A 25766-nucleotide genomic window follows, 5' to 3' on the forward strand; every position below is an offset into this window, starting at 1 on the left:
TGTAACAGAGTTTTGCAAGTAGATAGAAGATGATCTAGATTCCATATCAGATACCACTACAGTAAATACAAACATGTTGTTGTTAACCCGATGCTCTCCAAATGTTTTTTTTCTACAAAACATTGAAAATTTACTTTGAACAGTAACCGGAACTTGGCCAGGCCAAAATAAAGACAAGGGCCCTTTTTTGCTGTGTTTATCCACTGTACCTTTGGCCTTCATCAGAGCCAAAAGTACACAACAGTAGCATTCTCAGACAGGATATTAGACTAGATTTGTTATGAGATCCATATTTTAATATTTCAAGTTTGTGGTAAAGCCAAACTGTAAAAACAGATTGTTCAAATGCTTTTAAATCTTACAGATTTGGCTTCAACAAAAATTTGATAGAGAGGTTCATATTTATTTTGATTTATAGTATATTCTTTCTGTAACAGGTGCTACAGAAAGAACAGGAAAGAACAGTTGTGTTCATTTTCTTCTGTTGCTATGAATCTTAGAAAGTACTTTGCCTTTCACATTATTTTGTGACACTTGAGGTTTCAGAGTATGAAATCCAATTGGATTAACCCTTTTGTTGGGGAAATAAGTATAATATTCTAATTGTACAAAACAAGACATGCAGGAAAATTAAAAAGAAGTGAAGCAAAAGTAAAGGATAAAGACTGGATATGTGTTCAATTATTTAAATGTCCTCAGGTTTCAGAGAAAGGTGAGCACCACCAGCAATGATTTTATCTGGCATAATCTTTTATCTCTAGACCTGAAAACAGTTCTACTGTACTGAAAAAATGGTGAACTACTTTAGAAAGAGTCACTGGTCTTCCACATCTGGAAGAATACATGAGCTGGCAGTGATGACTGAAAATCTTTGGGAGTATGCACTGATTTATTATTTGACGACATATTCTACTCTTTAAATTGTGTTAATGGCTACCAGTGTACCAAAAGTTTGGCCATGTGCAACAAGTGCTTCATTTATGACTCTGAGTAACCAAGAAAGCAGTGATACTTAGTGAAGCAACAGTGACTGATTAATGCAAAGTATTTTCTCAGCACATTTGACAAATAATAGAATGTAGTTTACGTTCATATTGGTTATGTTAATATTACCTATTTTATAGATTTAAAAGCAAACTCCAGCTGTATTAACTCAATGTAAAACACATACATAAAATAAAAACAACTTTGAGCAGTTATTTTTAATCCAAGAGGATATATCGACATAAAACTGGAACTTTGCCTTCCTGTAAGACAGAATTCCACAAGTACGCTAATGATGCTAGATGTAAGCAGGTAAATTAGTGTTTGCAGAACACTTTGAGGAGTAAATTGCTATGTCTTTTCACACTAGTTATATTTATGTAGTTTATTATTCTAGTTAGGAAATCTTCCTGTGCGTTCATACTCTTGCTCTTAATTCTACTAATGCACTTTCCTGTCCTCTCCTTCCTACAGAACATTCATACAGTTAGCTTCTCCAAGCCAGGTTTTGTGGAACTGCAGCCTGTCTCCTTTGACGTGGGCACAGAAATCAATCTCTCCTTCAGCACCAGGAATGAGTCTGGGATCATTTTATTTGGCACAAGTGGCACAATTGTCCCTCCCAGGAGAAAGCGCAGGCACTCTGCAAGGAAAGCTGCCCCTCTGAGGAGAAAGCGCAGACAGACAGGACAGGTACGAGGAACCTGGCAAAAGGCAGAAAAACCCCACAATTCTACTGAACTGCCGTGGTTTGCTTCAAGACACTGTCAGATGTTTATGCTTAAGTTAAAATTCAATTATTGGGAATAAATTATTTCTAATGTTATCCTTTATGTGATGAAGAATCTAACAGAAGCTCAGAATTGTTTTTTTGCCTTGGAGAAATTGTTTCTCTTACAGATTTACAGTCAGGTATCCATTGCTTGTTGCTAAGCAGCAGATTTGGTTTTTTATTTTATTCTATGTTGGGTTTTTTAACCAAACCTAAATAATAAATCATACTGTTCTTCACTCATTCTGAGGACTACTTATGCACTATTAATGCTTGGAAACTCTCTCATTCCTGTTCATAGAGACATGAATGAGGATCATTCTAATTTCCCTAAGGCCAAAAGAAAAAAAAAAGAGCTGGTGAACACAGTGTTAAGTCCCTTGTTTGGGATCACTGATGTGGAATTTAAGACTTGAGTGCTTTGCCTTCTCCTTCTCTCTCATAAAGTACAAATTTGCTATGTAAGTCCACAGTGTCTGAGTGACTGTTGTAAGTGTGATTGCTAGAAATTGTTAGAAATTATTCAAGTCTTGATTAAAACTTGATTAAAATCCTGACAGACAGACACACTACAACAGCAATAAACAGAATGTGTTGATGCATTCTTTGTTCAGGACTTCTGGGAAATGATATTTCATTATTCTCCTTTCTGCCTATTTTGGAAGAGAGCTCCCAGTGACCTGGAGTAATGCACTCCAGGGACAGCACATTGTAATGGCTCACCTGGATGACATTAACTTCAGGGTAGGGGGGCTCCCTTATAATTTCCCAGCTCTTCAGGTCACAGAAGTGAGCATGACCACTTATTGCTATAGTAACTGAAGTTTAGATCCTGAAATCTGCCACAATATGATACTGCTGTGGGAGTAACTACTGGCATGATTTGCCAGCCCTCCAAACACAGAACTCAAGCTGAGATCAATGCACTTGAGGGATGGATGAGTTTAAGAGCAGGTCTTGTATCAACAAAAATCAGAAGAATTGTAGGTTAGAAGTCTCCATCCTTCCCTGAAAATAGGTAGTTAAATCTTTTGTTGATGTTTCCAGCATGACCTCATTTTACCCCTTCCTCATTATAAAAGTGCCAGAGTCTGAGTATAGCAGCAGCAGAACTGAAACAGCCGTGTCTTGTCTATGGTGAGCAAATTAAAAGGCAGTGTAAGACAATAGAACATACACACTAACATAAAACTAAGTGAAGTAATTTCTTTCCAAATGTAACTTACCTTTTCACTCCAACATGTACTTTGCAGGCCTACTATGCTGTGTTCCTGAACAGAGGTCGGCTGGAAGTGCACATCTCCACTGGGATCCGGGATCCCTACAGAATCACCCTCAGACCAGAGGCTGGCGAGTTTCACGACGGCAGAGCACATTCCATCCGGATAGAACGAGCTAGAGGGTAACAAATACCTAGAGGTGCTACAGACCTGTGCTACAGCACAGCTAGTTCGACAGAGCAAATCTATTGATGGCTTTGGCAATCCATGCAAATGCTTCTGCTGAGACAAAAAAAAAAAAAATTAGTTTAATTGTATTGTGATCAAAAAATTCTTAGAAATAAGAATTCTAAGTCACTGTTGTTCTGAAGAGCTGGGTTTACATGCTTTTCTAGGCTACCAGCCTGTTTCTCCAGAGACCTGCATTTGTCTGAACTGTTAACCTTCTGATTTGTTGCAATTTTTAACCTTCTGATTCTTGGCAAATATATTTTATTAAAGAATCTGTGGGTGAGAAATTCTGCTGTGGTGCAGTAAATCTCCTTTTCAGGACGTGTAGAAAAAGACTGTTTCCAAAGGGTACAAACTGCAACAGCACAGCAGCCTGTAGCCTTTTTGAGATGTCATGTGCTGGACACAGTGGTGCCCAGCTAAATATGGTAAAACTGTGAAAACACACAGTCCGACTTTTCTTACTGGAAAAAACACCTTTTCAGACCATTTTGTTTTACCCTGAATTTCATTTGAATTCCTTTGTCCTTTCTCAGACATTGTAAAAATTTCCTATTACACTTCACTATTCAGAAAGTGATTAGAAGCAGCACTACTGTAATGTGTAGGACTCAGGCAGGCAGTATTATTTATGGCCTGGAAGAGCCCTTGTTCCAAGCAGGGTTTATTATGAACCTTTGAACATACAAATGTGTACATCCTGTACAGACATTTGTTGGATTAGTGCACTATGCACAACATTCTGTGTTGTTTAAAAGAAACCAGAAAGAAGATGTGACATCCAGCGTGTTACAAAAGGCACTTATCCACTTCACCCTCTTACTCCACCTGCAGCCTTCTTGACCAACCATTCCTGTGTAGTGCTGAGGTGCTCTTCTGTCGTCTCTGTAATTTTCTCTCCATATAATTTTCTGACTGCATTTCTATTGTATTGTTAGAAAACCTCTCGTAAATAATGCCTCCAGTCAATAAATCTCCTCTACTTCAGTGACTAGATCAAAGCCAACCCATAAATGCTTTGGAAGGAAAAGTTATTTTGGAAATGGATGACTGCATTTTGTGATACATTTTGTGTCACTGTGACAGAACACAAATATGCAGATGATAACAGAAGGCTCTAAACAACAAAAAAATTCTTCTATGCAGTGCTATAGCAAGTACAGTAGCTTGACCTTATGAGGGTACCTGCGAGAGTACATCAAGGCAAAAATTGGTGTACAATGCCATCCAGTGATGGTGCTCGTTCAGATGAGACCTCTGTGTTTTCAAAGTAGCTTTGTTACAAAACAAATTGTCTGAACTCTGAAGTTTCTATAACCTGAAATGGATGTGAAAAGACACAAATTAAGATTAACCCTTTCTCTGCTCATCATGAACTCAAGTTGTTTTTTTTTTTTTAAATGTGAGGAACACCCTGGGAAAACTCTGCAGAGAGATAATTGTCCATATAATTATGAAATACAATATTGTTGAAGACTAATGTACATCACTGCATGGTTTTGCTTGGACCCAAAATGTTTACCATGGTTAGCCATGTCTAAGATACATCAGCACAAAGGAAAAAAAACACTACCTCTGAAGGCAGAGAAGGGCAGTGTCCTCTCTGGGACACTTCATGGAACCTAAATTAGTCTTTTGCTCTGAACTGCCTCTAGAGAAATCTCTTTCCTTCTGTTTCCACTGCTGAAGGGTCTGGAAGATATCATAGGGATTGTCCTCAGAGATAAGTCCTTTAATAACTGCTTTCTCTAACCCTTTGAAAAATTAATCATGTTTCTTACTCTGCAGCCAGACTCCAGACCAAATTAATCCATCCAAAACTATGAGGAAACTGGAAAATTTGCTCGTAGTACAGCACTTACGTAATTCAGGTGCTTAAGTCACTATCCAATTCTGCCTAGGATGTGTGTAAATAACAAAGCCAAGCATTTTGCATTTGAAAACAGGCCTCTTTTCAATATACATTTTCAATATTCAGTTGCTAGCATTTGTAATTATAGTTAAGAAATAATATTGGAGTTCAGTATATTTGCAGTTGACAAAAGGGAGTTTATTTGCCAAAAACTGATTATTAGTCAGCCAGTGGTGCTGGAGAGGCTTCTACCTTCCTCTCTTCAGCCTTAACAGTAACCATGGGACAGCTTTGTCTTTTGCTTGTGCCATGTGAAATGCCCATGGGAATGAATTATAGCACCTGTATCAGTACATGATGAGCAATCAGCGATTTTCCTACCCTGCCACCTCCCACATAAAAAGCTACCAGATCTTTAAAAAGTGTACCATATGTCTGCCCTGGATCCTGCAGTCAGTAGCAGTGGTTGTGCCCCAGCAAGAAGGTCATAGGGAAATAGGGAGTCCAAACAAAATGTGACCCCATGCTGTTCCCATCCTGCTGAGCTCTAGATGATTTTATCTACCATCACAGTACAGCCAGCTCTGCCCTTGCTGTGTCAGTGTTGCCAAACCACAAACCACTTCTTCCTATGCAGCCACAGTCTGACATTATCACCCCTCCACAGCACAGTTTTGCCAGGCTTTGTCGAACAACAACCAAGGAAGCACAGGAGCAGCTGAAACCCCTCTAGTGGTTAATATGCATTTAATGTGAGCCACCAATTACATAATTTGAGTTGCTCATTGTTACAGCTGGTGCAGGAGTAAATGGGGCCTGCAACGGGGTGATTTCAATACAAGAAATAACCAGAGTAAAATACATATTTCTTTGCTTTCAAATCTTTTCCACAGCATGTTCAGTGTTCAAGTCGATGAAGACAAAGTCCAGACTCAGAGGTTGCCATCAGACCAGCCCATCTCTGTTAAGAAGCTCTTTGTGGGGGGTACTTCTTCTCAGTTTCAGACTTCACCTGTCAGAAACATACCACCATTTGAGGGCTGTATATGGAATCTTGTCATTAATGCCACGTAAGTCTCAATGATGCCAACAAATGTCCAGTTAATGAGATCTGGTTAACTACCTTGGTTTCCAGAAGAATGTTCATTGTTGTAACGAATCATACTAGCAGCAGATCCTGGAATATGATCTCTTTTCTTTATATGCCATTCCTTTTTTTTGTCTACAGTGTATGCTCCATAGGCTGTGCAATTAATGAGCTGTTTTACAGACAAGCCAACACTGTCTGTTTATCCACAAAATCAGAGAAATTCAGCAGTAACACTGCAGTAAGATGTGCATCAGCGATAGGTATTTATGGTGTACTATAATACTTTATTTTAGGTAAGGTTGACTTCCAAGAGAAGTCAAAATTCTGAGAACCACCATGGGAATCAATTTACTTTGTGGAAAGTGCAGTAATCTGGAAGGAACATTTGAGTAAAAGGAAAGGCAATGATGAATAAAATAAAGCCTCTATAGAAAGTTTCCATCTAAATCTTCCTTTCATATATCTGAAGTACCTAAATTAGGATTTTATCACTCCACATCAGAGTAAAGGACTTCTCTGCAATACCACTGAAACTACATAGGCCTGTAAAGTTTGCCAAAGGGGATGCCTGTCTCTTTGCACTGACTGTAGGAAGAAAAACCGATGGTCACTATTGCCTCTAGTTGAAGTGTCCCATTTCTCTACCTGTACCTACCTGTACAGGGTGGGATGAGTCCTGGCTTTTGTATCCTGTGAAGTGAAATTACACTGCAGCATGTAGCTGTTCTTTATAAAAGGGTGGTAAAAAGGCAGAAAAACTAATAACAGACATCACTCTTTTTGTGTGTTCTCAGCCCTATGGACTTTGCTCAACCCGTCTCCTTTGAAAATGCAGATATTGGCCGATGTCCCACACTAGAACCAGAAGTTAGGCCACCTGAGGATGAAGATAAACCAACTCGTGCAACAGTTCTGGTCCAACCTGAACCAGACACTAATGGGGAGAAAGAAGGGCCAAGAATCCCTCCTGCTTCTCCTCCTCCAACACCATCTCTATCATCAGCACTTGTAAGTATGAATCACTTCAGTCAGGTAGAGTTTGAAAAATTTCTATTTACAGGCAAAATTGAAAGGCTATTCATCAGGAATAATGAAGCACTTTGCCGCAAAAATAGTAACAATTCAGCATGATTCTGTACATGAAACACCTTGTTGCAGGTCAGTAAAACCTGTAGATAATGGAAAACTGGTAGATAAAATTTGCTTGGATTATCACAACAGTAATTTAAAGAACGATATAGGTTTAGAATTCTCTTTGGCTTGCATGCTTTGCCATAAACCCTTACACTTCAGGATGTAAGCCAAGCAATATCTGCTTGGGTTTGGAAGGGAAATTTTCCCATGGGAAATCCATTTCATTACGATATTTCTTGTGCTGTTCTCTGATGCATATGATAACAGCCTTGTCAGTGACAGGATGAAGAAAAAGATAAACCAGGAGGCCTATTTGATATGGCGATTCCTCTACTGCTATTTTGTAACTTTAGTCAGGAGAATTACAAAATGAAACCCCAGTCTCTGCTAAATTGAGCTCAACTGTTGTTACCAGAAATAAACAGCTACATAGTGGCAAGCAGTCTTATACAACAAAATTTAAGGACAAAACTTCTTCTCTCACAAGTGTAGTAGTTTTGTAGATTGATGCAACATTTTACTGTTCACAGAACATATGTTGACACATCTGAATATTAAAATCAATAATATATACACTGGAAGATATTTTTGAGAGGAAAATTATTTGTATTTTGTTAGACCTGAATACAGCCAGCAGGTTTATGCAGGCTATAGTTCAGTGTGAGTGAGGCTTCAAAATGGTGTGAAAAGACTGCACGTTCCCCAGTTAGGAGCATTGGAATTTACACTTCAATAATAAGATCGTTTTGAGAAGTTAAGAAGTGAAATTCTGTTTGAAATATGTGACCACCTTTGTTGGCCAGGTACCTATGGCACAGCTTTATCTAGAAGGACTTGTCAGGCACTACTGAAATCTCCACATCACATACCTGGAAATGGGAGCCTTGGGTTCAAGACAGACAAGCTCCATCTCAGTTATTACCGTATCCCGAGCCCCACAGTTACAAACACTGGCCTCTCAATGCTCTAGGGAAGCGGTTGTGGTTCGTTCCCACAAGGTGGAGTAGTTGTAGCACCAGGGCTCCAGTGCAGCTTTTCTGTTTGGAGTTTAAAGCAAATTTGCAGTACAGTAAGGCTACTATAGAAAGATAAGGAACCAGGCAACAACAAGGTAAAAAAGATTATCCAGTTTAATGGTCACTATTGTGAAGGAATTCAGTCATAGTATCCCTTGATCAAGCCTTATAAACAAAACAAAAAGCAAACCACAGAAGAGCATGAAAGAGCAAGAGTACACTTCCTAAGATTATAAACACTAACTTTTAAAATAGCAAAATTGAGAGGAATAGGTCTACTCATTAATATCAGAAACTAGTCCCTTTGTAACAATGTGAGTTGTGTATATCACGTATCTAGAGCAGTGCTAATTTAAAACAGGAATTCGAAATAAAAATCTAAATAGAGCACCATTACTCCACTTCTCTCTTGAAAATAATGAAACCGTTTTAGTATGCTGAGGACTTGAAACTATTTTAAATAAGGCAAGCTTTTGGATAGCTGTTACGTTGATATTAGTAGTTCTTCAAAGTATTTTTCAGGGAACTGTTGCAACAAAGTAACTACAGTCTGGTAATGAGGTAGCACTCATATGAGACGGCCCTCATATGACAGTAAATTATACAGTATCTCAGTGTAGAAGGAAAATGTACAGCAGAAAAAAGTATTTTCACATAGGAGGCTTAAATAAGGTACATGGTCTATTTAAGTCCTTTTAGGAGCTTTTTTACCTACATACATCCATCTGCATGTCAAAGGGGAGGGCAGTTGAATCCCAAATGAGAAAAAAACCTTCCCTGTACTAAAAGCAAGAAGAGATTCGTAAGTAGGACAGTTGGGAAATACACCAGCCACCAGTCTGCTGCTGCTTGCTATGGATGCCAAAATGTTCCTCAACACTGGGTATCTGCTACTTCTGCCTCACGTTATTCCCTGCTTCTCAGGGTTCGCTTGCCGCTGAAATGAGGAGCGCCAGCGTTACTTCTGCCTTTGACTCCATGACGGTACCTGTCTCTTCTGATCCATGCATTTCTGCATTGTGCTATTAACAGTATTCAGTGAACTGTGGGGACTGCTTCAGTGCTCTTTCTACTAATTGCTTTCTTTGTAATTACTAATACAGCAAATGAGAATATGGAGAATGTGTGACAGTCCACCAGTGGCCTCCTCTGTTCTTCATTCCCACTGCCATACCCGAGCTTCTTGACCTACCAGTTAAGTCCCTGACATCTTACAAGACCAAAGTAAAGTGCAGCTGAAGAGTTCAGGCACTCGTGTAATATGGGAGACTATTAAGCAGCCAGGACACATTAAGGCCATTAGGCAAGAAAACAAAGCTGAGATATTTTAATACAGGTTGATGATCCATGCTTAGTGCACAGTCTTGCGAAAGCTGTAAAGCTGGCTGTCCTTAGATAAAAGCAGACACAGGGCTGTGAATAAAGTATGGAAGTTTTTTAAACATGCCCTACTGATTTTTTTTTTCCTTTTGCTGACTGTTCCACATCAGCCTGATGAATGCTTACTATTATAAGTAGTTATTAGTAAATAATCAGTGTATGCTATGATTCCAACCACAATGGTGTGTTGGACACTCTCCCACACTCCTTGCCCTTTCTTATAGTCATCCTACTGGAATGAAGAAAAACTGCAGTGTTTACTGATGCTGGGGAGCAGCTTGTGTCAGGGTCAGGCCCTTTACTAACATATATTAGTCTAGGATTAAATTTACAGTCAGAATATATCCTTTTACCATGTAAAATGTAAAAGCATGCCAGAGAAAGATGTGTGTGTGTATTTTCCAATCCCTTCCAGTACCAGTTGTTATTCCCTATCTTCAAGTTTCAGCAAGCTCAAATGTAATTGAAGGTATTATATGCATAGTATTGTGATTAACTTAGTTGTTAGATCTCTAGATAAGCCCGTAAAGCTTAAAATAATTCGAATATTTTACCCTGCATCATGGGAGTATTTTTTTTTTCTTTTTGATGATCACTGGAAGACTGGTGTCATACATTCATAACCTTGCTTGGTCCTGGTGAATTTTCCCTGTTTTTTCTCTCTGTTGCATATTGATGTATCAATTGTTCTTGTCATAATGCGTGGCGTTCTACTCTGTCATATTCAAACCAGAGTATTCATTATGTAAAACTATATTTTAGAAGTCCTCTACACTGTTATGAAGATTTTTGTGACGTGTGAAAGCAAAAAATATTACTGAAAAACTGAGTGGCAGGGGGCAAGAAATTTCCTCTTTGCAGTTGAAATCTCAGTGCTTAAGTCACTCACGACATTTTCAAACTGTTTCAGAGAAAGAACTCTGTCAGCAAGGCACCGCACCTTGTGCTTTGCAGGTCCCTGCTGAGTCAGGGCTCAAATAAGAGACTGTCACCAATCCAAAATGATAGCAGCCACAGTGCTTAAAAACAGAGCTTGCAGCTATCAAAGTTTGTTTCTTTCCCAGCGGTATTGTCTGATATTGTGTTGATTTAGATCCTTTGAGTAGTTTCTTCACAATACTCTCAGTGGGAGGCAAAAGCCAGACATGAGTAGAAGCTGGTAATTACCATGGTCTCGCATTGCCCCAGGCACCCCTATACAAGAGCTTGTATACCAGAGATTAAAAGACCTGGTGAAATTAAAAGGAGAAAATTATAGTGGACAGAAGATATTTTACCTTGCATTGTTGCACCACTTCAAGATTAATAGAAGTGGAACGACAGGGAGGGGTTTCTTTCTTTACAACCTGGGTAATGTCTCTACATTAGACAGCTGGGGAGTTAAACAGTTGTTACATCTATCCAGGAGTTATTTGGATTCCCTGATTGTTTGTGGGGGCCTTTCAACAGCACCGGGGGAAACAACAGCACATTAAGCTAAGAATACAGTTGTAAAACAATATAAGGAAGTAAAATGAAGGACTCATTGACAGCTGCAGGATCTGAAACTACTTTTAACTCATTATTTTTAAGGTTACTAGATTTCAAGTTGACAACAAAGCATCCCTTTAAAACTTGAATTCTTGCTTCATTTCTGTAAGAGGGAATCCTACTGTGTGAAACTCAGTTATGTGAGCTAAGGGTACACTGAGCTGCCTGGAAATCACTTAAGACTCTTGTAAATGTCCACTGGTGAAAGCATGAAAGCAGCAATGTTCATATATTACTTTTATTTGCTTTTACAGCCAGCTTAATGAGCTCTGCTTTTACTCCAAGTTCCTGTCATACTGGTTTATAACTTTAGCTGGTGTGATGAGACATCAGCACACTGGAAAATTGCAGGGCCAGTCTCTAGATTAAGTACAATATTCTCAGTCCTGAGCAGCTGGAAGACTGCCAGCATATGCACAGATACAGATACAAAATATGAAGTTTGTATGATTGCTGTCTATTTTGCAGGATTCCTGTGCTACTGACACAGAACCATCCATTTTAGAAGGTGGCAAGCAGTTTGGTCTTTCAAGGAACAGCCACATTGCAGTTGCATTTGATGACACCAAAGTGAAAAACAGGTATGTTGTTTGTTTCAGCAGTGAGTTTTGATGGAAAAATTTCAAAACAAAATGCCCCTCCTAATTCTGTCAAAGGCATCTCCCAAAAGTATGGACATAATCTGAAAAAGATCACATCCCATGACTAATCAATTTCATTAAGCAAACGTCAAAAAGCATTAAAGCATGAAATCTAGGCAATCAAGTGCCCACCTAAGTAGCTCTCATAGAAACAATTTACCTCTTTGTTTGTAAAGGTTTGGGCACACACAGATCCCAGACTGATTTGCTATAAACCAAACAGAATAATGGAACCAGGTCATGCAACTGACTTCACAGATTGCTTTTTCAGAAGAAAGGTTTTCTGTTCAGTAACTTGATAATTTCTTTCAATAAGCAAAACTTCTTTCCCTTTTCCCCCAATAGTTAAGGTCAAGCTTGCACAGTAAACAGGAAAAATGACATCGCCACCCCAAAGTATAACAACATATACATATAGATGTTGACATGCAAAGGAATTCCATGAACTGTTTGTAGAAGTGCAGCTTTTTTCAATGGATTTGTGAAGCTAGACCTTGTTAGTTATTCATTTTTGCTCTGAAGACACATGGTCATTAACAAATGTGCCATGTCACACCACTAAGCAATTTCGCTGCTTATAGTTTCCAAATCCGTTAGCCTCATTTATCCCTATAAAGATGTTATACCGCATATGCTAATCCTAGAAAACTAGGAATGATCCTGGTCTGATCAGTTTTATGCAATGATTTTTCACATTTTTATTATCAGCTGCTTTCAGGTACTGAATTTGCAGCTCAGCTTGAGCAAGGTTAGTGATGTGTTGCCTTAGCATTAGAGAATCTAAATAATTTCTTCACAGGTTCTTTGCTGTAGAGGAGGTTCTCAGCATTACCATTCTGTCCAAAGGGTCAGCAGGTTTGCTCAGACACAGCCTCGTTTTCTCTTAGGAGAGATCAGAATAAGTGTTTTATATCCTCATTGTAAGCTCTTCTCTCTGCATCTTTAAAAGTTTTGCAACCTGTCTTCAGGCAATACAACTTATTAGAAACTCAACATTTGCCAGCTGTCACTACAGCTCTCTCCTCTGTGTGAGCATTATGTGTGTGGATGATGGGTAATGCTGCTGGAATTTTACAAGCGCTGGGATTTTCTAGCTGCTACAGCTGCAGCTGAGAATTATATCTTGAAATTCTATGCCAAGATTGTAGTTTTGTGTCTGCACAGCAAAGGAACTGATGAATGCTTACATGTCAGGGATCAGATACGTGTGAAATCCAATTTGCATGCAACCGGATTATTTTTCTTGAGCTCTAACGGACAAGTAAAATTGGCCACTAGCTGTATAAAATTTTTTTAGAAAAAACCACAAAAAGGTAAAGCAGCTGAATTTGTCTAGTACCTGACTCCAAATATATTTTCTTTTTTTACTATTTCCTGTTTGATTTCTAGGCTTACAATTGAATTTGAAGTCCGAACAACAGCTGATTCTGGCTTGCTGTTTTATATGGCCCGCATCAACCATGCTGATTTTGCTACAGTTCAGATAAAGAATGGTCTGCCTTACTTCAGTTATGATCTGGGGAGTGGAAACACCAGCACAGTGATTTTCAACAAAATAAATGATGGCCAGTGGCACCAGGTATAATAGTCTCTAATTCTAAATTATTCTTTGTAAAGAGTGAGCTTTGTTTTGCCTTAAGATATTTGCAAAATGTAGTCCACACAAGCCAAACTTTACAACTAGAATTTTCTGGGGAAAAAAAAAAACATTTAGCAAAATTTGTGTCAGATGCACTGGTACACAGAAATTTATCCTTCAGGAGACACATATTTCTGAACATATTTAAAATATGACCCATATATAGTAAAGAACTGCAGAAAATGTTCCTTCCTGCTTAATAGGGCTCATGTGAGTATCAGCTCACAATGATGGAATACATCATTAAAACCAGTTGTTTCTACATTAATAATGCCATTGTTAAATCAGAGTGCTAAGAACAAAAGGAAAAAAAAAAGTAACATGTAAGTAAACCTTCCCTGGATTATTAATTCAGTAGGGAATAAATATTATATTCATGGATGTATTTGGCAGCACCTTCTGTGACTTTATGAGAGGGAGCCTTATCTGCAATACCTGTGGCATTTGGATGCTAAGAGAAGGAATAATATCACAACCATGAAATTCACTATTTACTGGGCCCAGGACAACAGACACACAGTATATTCATTAGGTGACATGCTGGAAGGCACTGTTAGAGAAGAAAAGTACACATGTAACTAGGTGTTGAATTTATATACTGTAAGTTACATTGAATTTTGTACAGATATTTAGAAATTCAGCATCCACATCTCATCCCCAAATGAGAAAAAAAATCTAATTGCATTTTCTCTTACACTTTAATTGCCTCATTCCCACTCTGTTCTCCAGGATTTTTATTTTCACGAGATTTTTAGTCATGAACTTTTTGATGATAGCAACTGCTCTACGCCAAGGTATTTCATAAAGGGAAAAAATGAGGTTGTAGTAATCATTTATCTCTTTCATATAATGCCTGGGAGCACTGGCAGTAGACCAAGGCCCCATTCTGCTACTCCCTCTGTACACGCAGAAGATACTTTTGCTTTTTTAGCCATTTTCTTTTTATTCTAAGGGAACTAAATGGAGCATATATTTCTTAATGGAAGATTGTGCTCGTTGGGCATACAGCTTGACACTCCACAAGAGGGGGGACCCTTTTTGTAGATCCTGTTTCTATAGCGGAGAATAGAGACAAAGTCACAGTTCCCAAAAAGCACAAAAAATTTTTCAGAACGGGAGGAGGAAAGGCAGGGGTTTTAGGAAAAGGCCATAGTCTTTTTTTCTGAGAAAGCAGGGGCTTCTCCTTAAAATAATCCTTTTAGTGACAACCTTTTCCCCATTTGGAATGATTTGAGTTAAAACATTTCCATCAGGCCTACAGAAGCCACTTGGTGCTGCTGCTATCCTGCTGTCTGTTTAGGTCCTCTGTAAGAATGTCTATTCCCAGCTCCTGTCTCACTCATCTAATCTTCCTTCTGCCCAAGGTGTAGTTATCTGTCTCAAATTTGCAGTTGCCTGTAAACACCAGGTTCAGGCCCTCACCTTCATGCCGCCCTTGTCAGTGTTCAGTGATTCCCACTGCATGACAGGTACACTGCCACACTGGAGCAGGAGCAGCCATGTTAAAGAAAAGCCAAAAAATGCTATTTGTCTCTCTTTGCTATTCTGGTGACCCAACTACTGTGCTGTTTAGAAATCTGCTAGCATGCATGATGCATTTTGCATTTATCCCCCTTTTTATGCAGAACCATTATTATACTGATTTGTATAGATTTAAATATAAACTTTTGGAAAGACATTGGCCTCGAATTTCCTCAGCTCTTCAGCAACTGCACTCCTTCCATGCTATTCACAGTCCATTTGTCTGAACAGAAGCCGAAATACCAACAGAACGTAGTTGGTATTATATTTACTCTAGCATGAACTATGATCTGAGGCATGTCCAAGCTAGTGGAATCATAAACCCAATATTGTCTGCAAACATGTGCTGCTATAAAGATTTGCGACCGGTGCCATACATTCAGCATTTGTTCTGAAGTACTTATCTCTTCTCACTACTTAAAATTGCTGTCTGATTCCAGGAAAAAAAAATACTGTGCCATGCCTGTTATAACATAACAATGAAGCATTTTAAAGGAATCTCAAGTCTTTCCAGTAATTCTAATAAACAATTGTCATGATGCCTACTGACCCAGATGCAATTAACACACAGTCAGATGCTGGCACAAAACCTCGCTCAGGGGCTTTGTCCATAAATATTATCCACAGTTGCTGCCATGGTACTTCTGTAACCACCCCTGCTACTTTCTCATGTATTGCTATATCTTTTGGACTGTAAGAGTAGTTACGATCTGGAAATGCTTGGTTGTCAGAAAGCTACCTGTAATTGTGTTGCATTTTTGTGTCTTTCTAGATAAAAGTAAGTCGAATCAAGCAAGAAGGAAACCTCATAGTAGATGGTGTTTCTAACAGGACTGTGAGCCCCAAGAAGGCTGATATACTGGATGTTGTAGGAATGCTGTATGTGGGAGGGTTGCCCATTAACTACACAACCAGGAGAATTGGTCCGGTAAGCAAGTTTGTTTAAGTTACCTTACATGCCTTATGTCTTGATTGGTACCAGTGTCTTCCGGTTTTATTTTGTCTTGCTTTTCCCTCAGACTGCTCAAGAATATGGATAAAATGGACTCTAGTGGAGGTACACAACATTCTTTCAGTGGAAAGATCTGACTCAGAATCCAGTTAATGCAAAAAAAAAAGGGGTTTTCTGAAATAGCAGTTATTTACTTTCTTGGAAAAGCAGAAAGTTCCATACACTTGTATCCACTTGGATCACTGCACAGCTAGAGTATAGGTTCCTGCATACCACTTGCCCTGTCTTTTGGCTGTAATTAATCTAGCAGCAAATGCTAATAAACAGTGAAAGGATCTCCTAGAAGGAGCAGCAGAAGCCAAAATTACCCTGGACAAAGTACCCAGTAGTACTGCTGCTTACTGTAATAATCAGTTTTGTGTTGCTATTTCTAAAAGAGAAGAGAGGGTGTTTTGAAGGAAGGCCATGAAAGTCCTCTTTCTGTTTCCAAATTAAATGTGTGTATATCAATTTATCACTGTTTTGGTTCAAATGCATGGCTTCCATGCTGACATTGAAGATGACAAAGAAGAGCCCAGGGAAATAAATGTCATTTTGGCCTAAATTTTGTAGAGTTAACTAAGAACACTGTGTTCTCTCTCCCAGACCATTTACTGCATCTGTCTGCACAACTCCATCCTAGTCACCTCACCAATTCACTTCCAACCTCCAAGATAACACCAGTATCAGAATGGGAGACAAACATCTTCCATGCTTTCTTTTGCTCTCTGTGCAGAGGGTTCTTTCAAAGCAGAACCCAGAACATGAGTGAATTTAATTACAGCAAACAACTAATTTGGCATCTAGCACAGCACAGTTCAGACACACAAAAAATGAAATGTCAGTAGGAGCTATGTCTGGGTTCATCCTGGGTAGATACAGAGAATCCATAAAGAGGAGGCAAAGCACAAATCTGGTAAAGAAACAAAACAGACTCCCAAAGAAGCTGCACATGTGTAAACACCATTGTACCAAGATGTTTATGGAATGGAAAATACCAGTCTGTAGACAAGCAAGAGTCCCTTCTTTGGGTGGAGGAAATAAATACAGAAAAGGAATTCCTAGACCCTGCTGAAGTCCCTGTATTGACTGATGGATAGGGAATGAAGGGGATGAGTAACAACTCTACATCTGAGAGTTGTATTCCATAAAGAAAACAGACCTGTAACATCATGTTTCTTAGTAAATAATAGATTGTGCAGAAAGCCCAAACTGAGGCAAATCTACTGATCGTTTGGAATCACCAAACCAAATCTGAGGCACTGAAAACCAAAAGCAATACTTAACTAGTAGTATCAAATCATGCTCTTCGAAATATATCTGCAATTTACAAATATTAATCTAAGGAGAAAGATAACACTAAGTCTTTACCTACTGCTATTTGTCAGAGGTAATGGAGGGAACCCGTGCAGATAAATGGCTCAGTCTGGCAATAAGAGTCGTGTCAGGTCCTGACAGTCTTACGTGCTTTGGGATTTAAATGAAGCTGTGGCTTCAAATGTCATGTAAAAACTAGTGCTTGCCTTCCAGTCATGCTCAGTAAAATACACCACGATGTATGAGATAGTGCTGTGTTGTAGCTTCATGTAGAGGCTCTGAAGCAAACCAAGTTGAAAGGATGTGTTAGGGCTTTCTTCTAAACACACATTAGCCTTTTTAGACAGTAATCCATTATGTAACCATAGGTGAGTTTGCTTCCTTTTCAGTGTAGAAGACTGATACCCACTTGTTTAGCTTAAGCAAATGTCACATTTTAAGCACTCAAAGCTCTGCTCTCAGAAATAGAGGTCATACTACCTGTTACCATGCTAGAGTATAACCAGATCTGCTTTTCCATAGGGAAGAGAAAATTGTCAAGTTAGAGAATGTTATTGAATTGTCTACAAATCTTGCATTTCTGTGATTTATTCTTGCAGTGAAGATTTGTTTTGTTTTCTGGCATTTCTCTTTTTTGGTAACAAAACTTGTTGATCTGGAGATGACTTTTACTTAGAAATTACAAAAAAGTCTATTTTTGAAGAATCTGAGAGAAAGCATTGTTCAGCTCAGAACTGAATTTATTCACTGATATTGCTCAAGTTTTCGTGAAAATATTGTAAGGTATATTAGCTGTAATAAGCTATATAATTTCACAGTACATACAGCTTTGATTTACAAGAAAATAACTTCTTAGAAATTCTTTCTAATTATAAGTCAGAATATTGTTAGACGAGGTAGTGTGCAGAGTCAAGAGTTCTCTCTGCAGGTGTGCCTTTATCCTTTTTGTATTTGTACATATTTCTAGGCTGAATTTTTTACACTGATGTTTATTTTCCTCCTTTCTACTGCACTGCTTATGAATATATCTTCTTTTTCTTCCTCAAAGTACATGTTCTATCATTTTCCTCGCTCCCACTGGTATCAGGGATAGGTTTTCCTAACTCTTTAAGTCAAAGATCAAAGCCTCTGTCTGAATCTGAGAACCAAAATGCAGCTTCTGCAGACCTTGGAGGGAGAAAGGAAGGGAGAGCTCTGGAGGAGAAGCCAGTGGCTTTCAGAAGTCCCACTGGGATGCCCTGGCCACACCCAGAGGAGCCCCTGCCCCAGGCAGGATCATGGGTACTCAAACCACTGTTCTAAGTGTGCCCAGGCCAGCCACTGGGGGTTACAGTTGTGTGTGCCCACTGCAGAAGCCAAACCAGAGCTGCTACCCTGCACAGGAGCCTCCATAGACATGGGCACATTCCCTGCCTCCAGCTGCCTCTCTGGCCAACTGAGTGGCCCTGATCACTGCCACAGTCATCAGATATGTGCAGTCAACAACCTTCACACAGGGGCTTTGTTCATTGGGGTAGAGATGTTACCTGCATTACCTCTGTCTTACCATGCAACATTAGGCCCACAGTAAAGTGATTAAAGGAGGGGAAAAAAAAAAACCCACCTAGTAAAATTACCAGCAGCCCAGAGAACTATAGCCGCTATCTTCATCTACTTGCAAACCCCATAACCTAGTCAATTAAAAAGGCAAAGTATAGGCCATTAAATTCCTGCATTGCTGATGTAATTTGCTATGTTTCATTATGCGGTGTATTATTTTATGTCCCCTCCATTAAGCCAAATAGATGTGACTCAGATCACATCCCTGAAAAGTAATGTAATTCATCCTCAGTATGACCAAGAGTAGATTCCAATTACAATCAGATATTAAGGATTAGCTATGTAAAATTTAAGTTTTATTCAGCTCCATAAGTCCAGCAGAGAAGCAGAGAAAATGCACTCGTTGATTGCATACTTTAGGCTTGCTTCTCATAGTTTTACATTTTGTTTGAAATATTGACTGCAGATCCTCCATAGCATTGATGGCTGCATCAGGAATTTTAAAATGACAGAATCACCTGTTGACCTGGATAATCCAACTACCAGCTTCAACGTTGGAAAATGTTTTGTCACTGCACAGAAGGGAACTTATTTTGATGGAACAGGCTTTGCCAAAACAGGTAATGAACAACAATTCTGGTGATAGTCAAAAGAGAGAGAAAGAGGAGATTCTGCTTTCAAAAACTCCCAGTGTTACCTAACTCCTGTTGGCTGGAGGCAAGGTGAGACCAATACATGAAACTCTTGCTGTTATCTCACCTAAGGAGACGCTATATGACATCTTAGCAAGGTCTTGCACTAAGCACAATTGCCGTAAAAGTTATTTACATGGTTTCATATGAAATGGAGTGCATTAACAATGCTTAGTTACTTTGCCATACTCTCAGCACAATTTATGTGATGATTATTAGGAATAATGTCTTAGATGCTTATCTTCATTTTATTGTGCTTCCCGTTTTCTCTCCCAGTTGGTGCATACAGAGTGGGAACAGACCTGCTCGTGGAATTTGAATTCCGTACAACGCGAATGAACGGTGTTCTCCTAGGAGTCAGCAGCCAGAAAATGGATGGGCTTGGCATCGAATTAGTAGGTGGAAAAGTGAGTAGCAAAGCAGTTTTGCAGTTTTTAAACAGCAGTTTTTAAAACTGTCTGTTTTAGACAGCACAGGTAGTTTAAATGCAAGGTTACTACCCCAATCTCAAGGTGTCTCAAACAATACCAGGGCTCTCGAAGGAGAGCAACACTTCCAACTTCCCATACATCTAGAGGCTCTTACACTTTTAAAAGATACTTTAAAAGATTCTGTGACACCTGAGTCTCCTAAAAGTGCAACATCAGGTCTTAAATGAGTGACCATATAAGAAGTTTGAGGAAAGGCTTTGTCATTAATAATACTAATTTCTCCTGTGGATATCTTTTACATCACAGTCTAGAAAACCAGTAATTATTCTGTCACTATAAAGATTTTGGAGGGGTGTAAAACACCCTAAAACTAAGACCAAAAAAAAAGGGAAAATGACAACTTAGAGAGCAATTTTGCATATTTCCACTTGTGTTTAGCTCAGCAATACAACCCAGATCCCAGAGGGACAGCAATCCACATAGGGTCTGGTATTAACTTAAAGCTTTGGTGTGTACAGTCAAATCATGTTGACTTCAAACAAAAGAAACAAACAAACAAAAAGAACTGGACTGTTTTGAAAGCTGGCTGACGTCTATGCCATGCTTTTCAGGTGATGTTTCATGTTGACAATGGTGCAGGCCGATTCTCTGCTGTCTATGAGCCTGACGCACCAGGCAGCCTGTGTGATGGACAGTGGCACAAGGTTGGTGCAAACAAGATCAAACACCGGTTGGAGCTGACTGTGGATGGCAGACAGGTGGAGTCTGACAGCCCAAACAGGGCCTCGACCTCGGCAGACACAAATGACCCTCTCTTTGTCGGAGGTTATCCTGGTGAGTGGGCAACACATAAATTATGCTTTACTTGTGCTCCAATAACGCTGCCTTGGTAATGGCATAAATGTAATTAGGATGAGTATGCTAAAGATGATGGATAAGACAGGCCAATTTTGTATCAGTTGGTGTGGATGCTCATTTCTGCATTCAGCTGCATTTCAGAACAAGAAGTTCTGCAATAAGAGACTCTTACAGATACCCCTGCCCCATTTCAAATGTAGTCACTGTCACAGGGGATCAGACAGACTTTCTGCCTTCTGCTGCTCACACACACAGAGCCTCCCTCTTAAAACTTTCTGTTTAGTAACAGCATAATAGTCATGTTGCAGTAGTAACAGCATTTGGCATATTTAAATTTAACTTAAGAACAGCAAATTTTAACCAAAGAATGTATATATGCCCTTGAGGGGGCAGGACACTGTGTGTAAATCAGCCTGTAAAACCTGAGGAACTGAGGCATAAGAACAACAGCTTGCACAGAGAGGTAAGAAGACACCATCTCTTTCTAATTAATGCCTTTGCTTGTGGTCTGCTGGGTTTTAAAGGAAAAAAGCCCATAATCTCCATTTGATAATCAATATTCTGGAAGCCCTCAAGAGAATTTGCTTTATGCAGAGGTAATTGAACAGTATCAAGAATTGGGCTGAGCTCTGTAGCAAGCTGATAATGAATGCTAGTTTTCATCTCTTCTTAGACAGTCAATAAATTTTCTAACAGCAGTTTACTTTCTGAAAATACAGTTAATATGTTTGCAAAGTACCAGTTTTGTTGCATTTATAATAAATTTTCCCTCTAGCTTTCAAACCAAAAAGCGAAGTATGTTTGCAGTATGTGTCCGCTCTAGTGCATACTGAGGTCAATGGCAAGACACCTCTGAGTTAGTTAATTCCTAAATTATTTTCTGGAAGTTGCTTTTTCCCCCATTCTAATGTGTGATACAGTGCATCTAAAAAGCCTTCTCTCTCAAGCTTTGAAACATTTAAAAAATTGTCTTTGGTACTGAGATATGAGAGTTGTACATTAGTCACAATGACTACCAATAAAGACCAACAACTTTGTGCCAGAAGGAAAACAGCTTTGTGGCAGCCTTTTTATAACAAAACAAGATTCTAGCATGGGAGCCAGCACTGAAGAAACACTGCAGATGGAGTTATTATCTCGTTCTGGACTGGGTGTCAAGAGGAGAGACACAAATTGCAGTAACACTGCGATCTGTACAAAACAAGCCTACACTTACATCATGTTGAAGGGACATTCGTGAGTTCAGCCACATGGCAAGTTAAGAAACTATTTAATAAACCTACTGCACGTGTAAACACTTCAGTCTTCTTTTGCTGTCTACTCTAGCTCATCCAGGATTTGTTCTAATATTCCCAATACCTAGACAGCTGCATCACAAATTTTAACCACAGTATGAGGGATTTTTTAAAATTAGTATGTATTAGTATTTTCCAGTCCTCTTGAAGCTTCTCCTGGCTGCATAAATAGTGCAAAACAGTTGTAAACCAGTTAGAATTAGCTGATGGAGAATTTTCTGCGTAGATAAAATTTTCACCACCATAGTGTGGATGAGAATGTAGATTCCTGGGTACCCATAAAAGCTAGCATTCATCTCCTGGTATCACTCTTCCCTGTGCAAGAAGAGACATATGGATTCAGCCATCTTATCCTCTGTGAAACACAATAATGCTACGGCCAGACAGTCTCTACAAGTGTAAAGTTACTTCTGCAACTCCTACTTTATTAATCCCATAGATTTGTATCAAAGTGCACGCCTGTAGCCACTTTTTCACTTGGAAGAACACTGAGAAACAATCCATGAATTTCAAGCAGTTGAGAGAAATATTTCCAGCTTCCAACTCCAACCACCCTCACTTCCATCCCCTCCTTCATTAGTGAAAGAGATGTACTCCAACCCCTGGCTTTACTATCAGCAAGGAAAAAAAAAGAATACTTGAAAACTGTCAAAACCAGTCTGTAAATGACATCTGAAATCCATCCTGAGGAACTGGCTTTCTTGTGATGTTAGGACTGAGAATTGAATCAATTTTGGCCTTTTTTTCCCTCTATTATTCTGTGGATAAATAGCTCGAGAAGTTAAATATCTGCAGGGCAGCATGTGTGTATTGTATACCATTTGTAGGTAGCAAGCTGCATACGTGGGTTACAATGGCAGTTTATATGTGTTCAGATTCTGCCACTGTCATAGTAGGATGGAAAAAGAAAAGAAGTCTGGATTGTTATCTGACATAAGCATTCTTGACATTTACTCAGAGTGTTTGTAATTTTTTGATAATAAATATATACAGCAAATAAAACATTCATATGTTGCTGGGGACATCTGTCCTCATGCAGGACTGTCAAAGAACAAAATTAAGTATCAATTCAAACTAAAGTAATTACTTTTTAATTTTTTTCCCTCCTTCAGATGGTGTGATCCAGTTTGGGCTGACGACTAATATCCGTTTTAAAGGATGTGTTCGATTTCTGAAGCTCACCAAGGGTACTGCAAAACCTCAAGAGATTAACTTTAGCAAAGCTTTGGAGCTGAAGGGTGTCCAGCCACTGTCATGCCCTGAAGACTGACTGTCATTCAGCCAGCATGGGTCTGTTTATATAAGCACCTCAGATTAAAAAGAAAAAAAAAAAATCTATATCTACATTGCATTCATAATAAAATGGTTTTTGTGCAAGTATTTGAGTAGTGTTTGTGGTATATTCCAATGGCTATTTCAATGTACCTCCCAGGAATGCATGCACTAATCCCTTCCCCCCATTCCCTTCCCCCTCCCCTAAGGGAGTAGAACAGTAATTTTTATCTATCTCTTTCTTTATGGCTTGATATGGAAATGTTTCATCATTCTTGTGATGAGTGAGACCACATATTATGCAGGTTGTTCCTTTTCTATGGAACACAAAATCACAAAATATCTCAAGTTGAAAGGGAACCATAAGGATCATTAAGTCCAACTCTTTGAAGTGATCCCTAAATGCTTTTGGTGAGGTAGATCTCTAAACTTGTATTCCTTCACAATTCTAAATACAATGCACTTGTGTGCATGCACAACTTTTATCCTTCATTAGCATATTAACTTGCTTCAAAAATTATGCTTTGGTCACACCCAAGAGCTTTTAGAAAACTTTTCTGATCATGGTCTTTCCCATGAAGTTTCACTGAGAAATTAAACATTTTATGTGGTCTGTATGGCTGCTGGGGAACCAAGTGCAGAAAGGAAAATGTTGGTACTTAGTTTATTTATTTGGGATTATTGATGAAAATATGTTGCACCTAAAATCCCTACTATATCATTGGAACAGCACTGAATTTTAACAGATTACATTGTTTGGCATTGCGACATTGAGTCTCTAATGGAGGGAGTAGAACTGGTTCTATTACTTACCTTGAAATACAGTTTAAAATGATCCTTAATAAATAAGGTTTGACATTGCTGCTCTCTCCCACATGATATTGAAGTTACACATAGCAAAAATCACAAACCAGGTTTCCAAAGGAAGATGAAATCTTGACACTTGGAGCAGAATAGAGGTGAAGCAGGAGCATCCCAGAGATTATTAGTGCAACACCTACTACTGATCTCTGCTGTTATTAATGAAATTCTTACCATAAAAGCATCTTCCAAAGTTCAGCTCTACTGCTTCTGCTTGATGTAGTCAGTTTGTGAGGAATACTGAATGCAGACGCCACCCCAAATCTTCCTTAAATAAAATTTAAAGTGCTATGTGGATAGCAGTTTAAATATAGATGGAGAGAGGAAAGTTGCTTCCTAGATTTTCATTAAATGTCAAATCCTAGTGGTTTTCCTTGGGCTTTTTATTTTTTAGAGGACTATGAAATCATCACTGAAGTGTGGATTATGTTTTCTGTGGATTGTTTCAAGTTGTTAAACTGTGGTTTTGCAAAGGTTGTGATCAGACATGCAGAACAGCTGCTGTATGAACATAAAAAAACCTACCTACGCAAAAGAAAAAATACAGGAGAAAAACCCCTGGCAGTAAGGTAGCACAACCGTGCAATTAAATGAAAAAGGTTTCTTAAATTATTTTGTTCTGCCCACAAGGAGCCTTGAATACACATTTTCAGAATTTCTACCATTACTAAAAGAAAGGCAGCTGCAAAATTTGTGCATAGGCTAGCTGCAAAATTTGTGCTTGCCAGCCAGCACTCCTGCAGGAGTGCTTTGTATTTTACAAAAGGCCTTTTTGGCATACAATGTTTCTTTAAACTGCCATGGGAGAAGAAAAAAAAAACCTTTACACTGGGAAAGTGCATTAAAGAGATGGTAATAAATATGTATGCTGGCACTCTAACGGTTTGGGGAGTCTACATCAATCAGATACACCTGAAGAAAAACATCTAACTCCTGTGAAGTCTTGAAGTAATTGCCTTCAGCAAGTATTCTAGTTTTAGTTGTAACTGGCCCTTAATGTTAAGAAACAGTTAATGGCTGCGCAGTGTTACCCATGTTCAATGTGCTAAGAATTAGTAAAGCATGCATTTGTCTCTGAAAAAGCCTAATTATTGGACATGTACTGTTTTTAACTTCGACATGGTTGCGCTTCTAACAAGCACACTAAAATATTCATGTGTTTCTGTGTTATTCTTTATGCCTCATGTATTTACCTATTCTCATGCCTATAAAATTTCAGGATAGTGTGAGCAGCTCAAGAAAAGCAGACCATAACACTTCAAATACAGTTGAGTATTTCCAAAAGTCTTAAAAAATATAAACAAATGAAGCCCCAAGACAATGTTATTGTTAGGAACTTCTCACAACACCCAACAGCCGGTTGTTGGCCCACTACACTACCTAGGCATATTTCCTAGCCTCTAGATTCTGTTCAACATGTTGGACTCTTTTTTAACCCAAACTTGCTTGCAAAGGTTTTGGGGTTTTTTGTGGGGTGGACTTGAAGACACAGGGGAGATT

General features: G+C 38.9%; 1 protein-coding gene across 3 annotated transcripts in view; it reads left to right on the plus strand.

The window, feature by feature from the left end:
- The window catches only part of LAMA2 (laminin subunit alpha 2), a 263456-nt gene extending 238037 nt beyond the window's left edge, over positions 1–25419 (plus strand). For all 3 annotated transcript variants that reach the window (XM_017739565.1, XM_017739567.1, XM_017739566.1), the window contains 11 exons: positions 1459–1677; positions 3010–3158; positions 5953–6129; positions 6944–7157; positions 11678–11790; positions 13240–13429; positions 15783–15938; positions 19324–19477; positions 19826–19956; positions 20592–20814; positions 23246–25419. In XM_017739565.1, the coding sequence (XP_017595054.1) occupies positions 1459–1677; positions 3010–3158; positions 5953–6129; positions 6944–7157; positions 11678–11790; positions 13240–13429; positions 15783–15938; positions 19324–19477; positions 19826–19956; positions 20592–20814; positions 23246–23403 (1884 nt within the window). In that variant the 3' untranslated portion in view covers positions 23404–25419. The remainder of the gene's footprint in view (positions 1–1458; positions 1678–3009; positions 3159–5952; positions 6130–6943; positions 7158–11677; positions 11791–13239; positions 13430–15782; positions 15939–19323; positions 19478–19825; positions 19957–20591; positions 20815–23245) is intronic.
- Positions 25420–25766: the final 347 nt, after the last annotated feature.

This window comes from Corvus brachyrhynchos, unplaced genomic scaffold (assembly GCF_000691975.1).
Source record: "Corvus brachyrhynchos isolate BGI_N302 unplaced genomic scaffold, ASM69197v1 scaffold14, whole genome shotgun sequence".
Classification (NCBI taxonomy): domain Eukaryota; kingdom Metazoa; phylum Chordata; class Aves; order Passeriformes; family Corvidae; genus Corvus; species Corvus brachyrhynchos.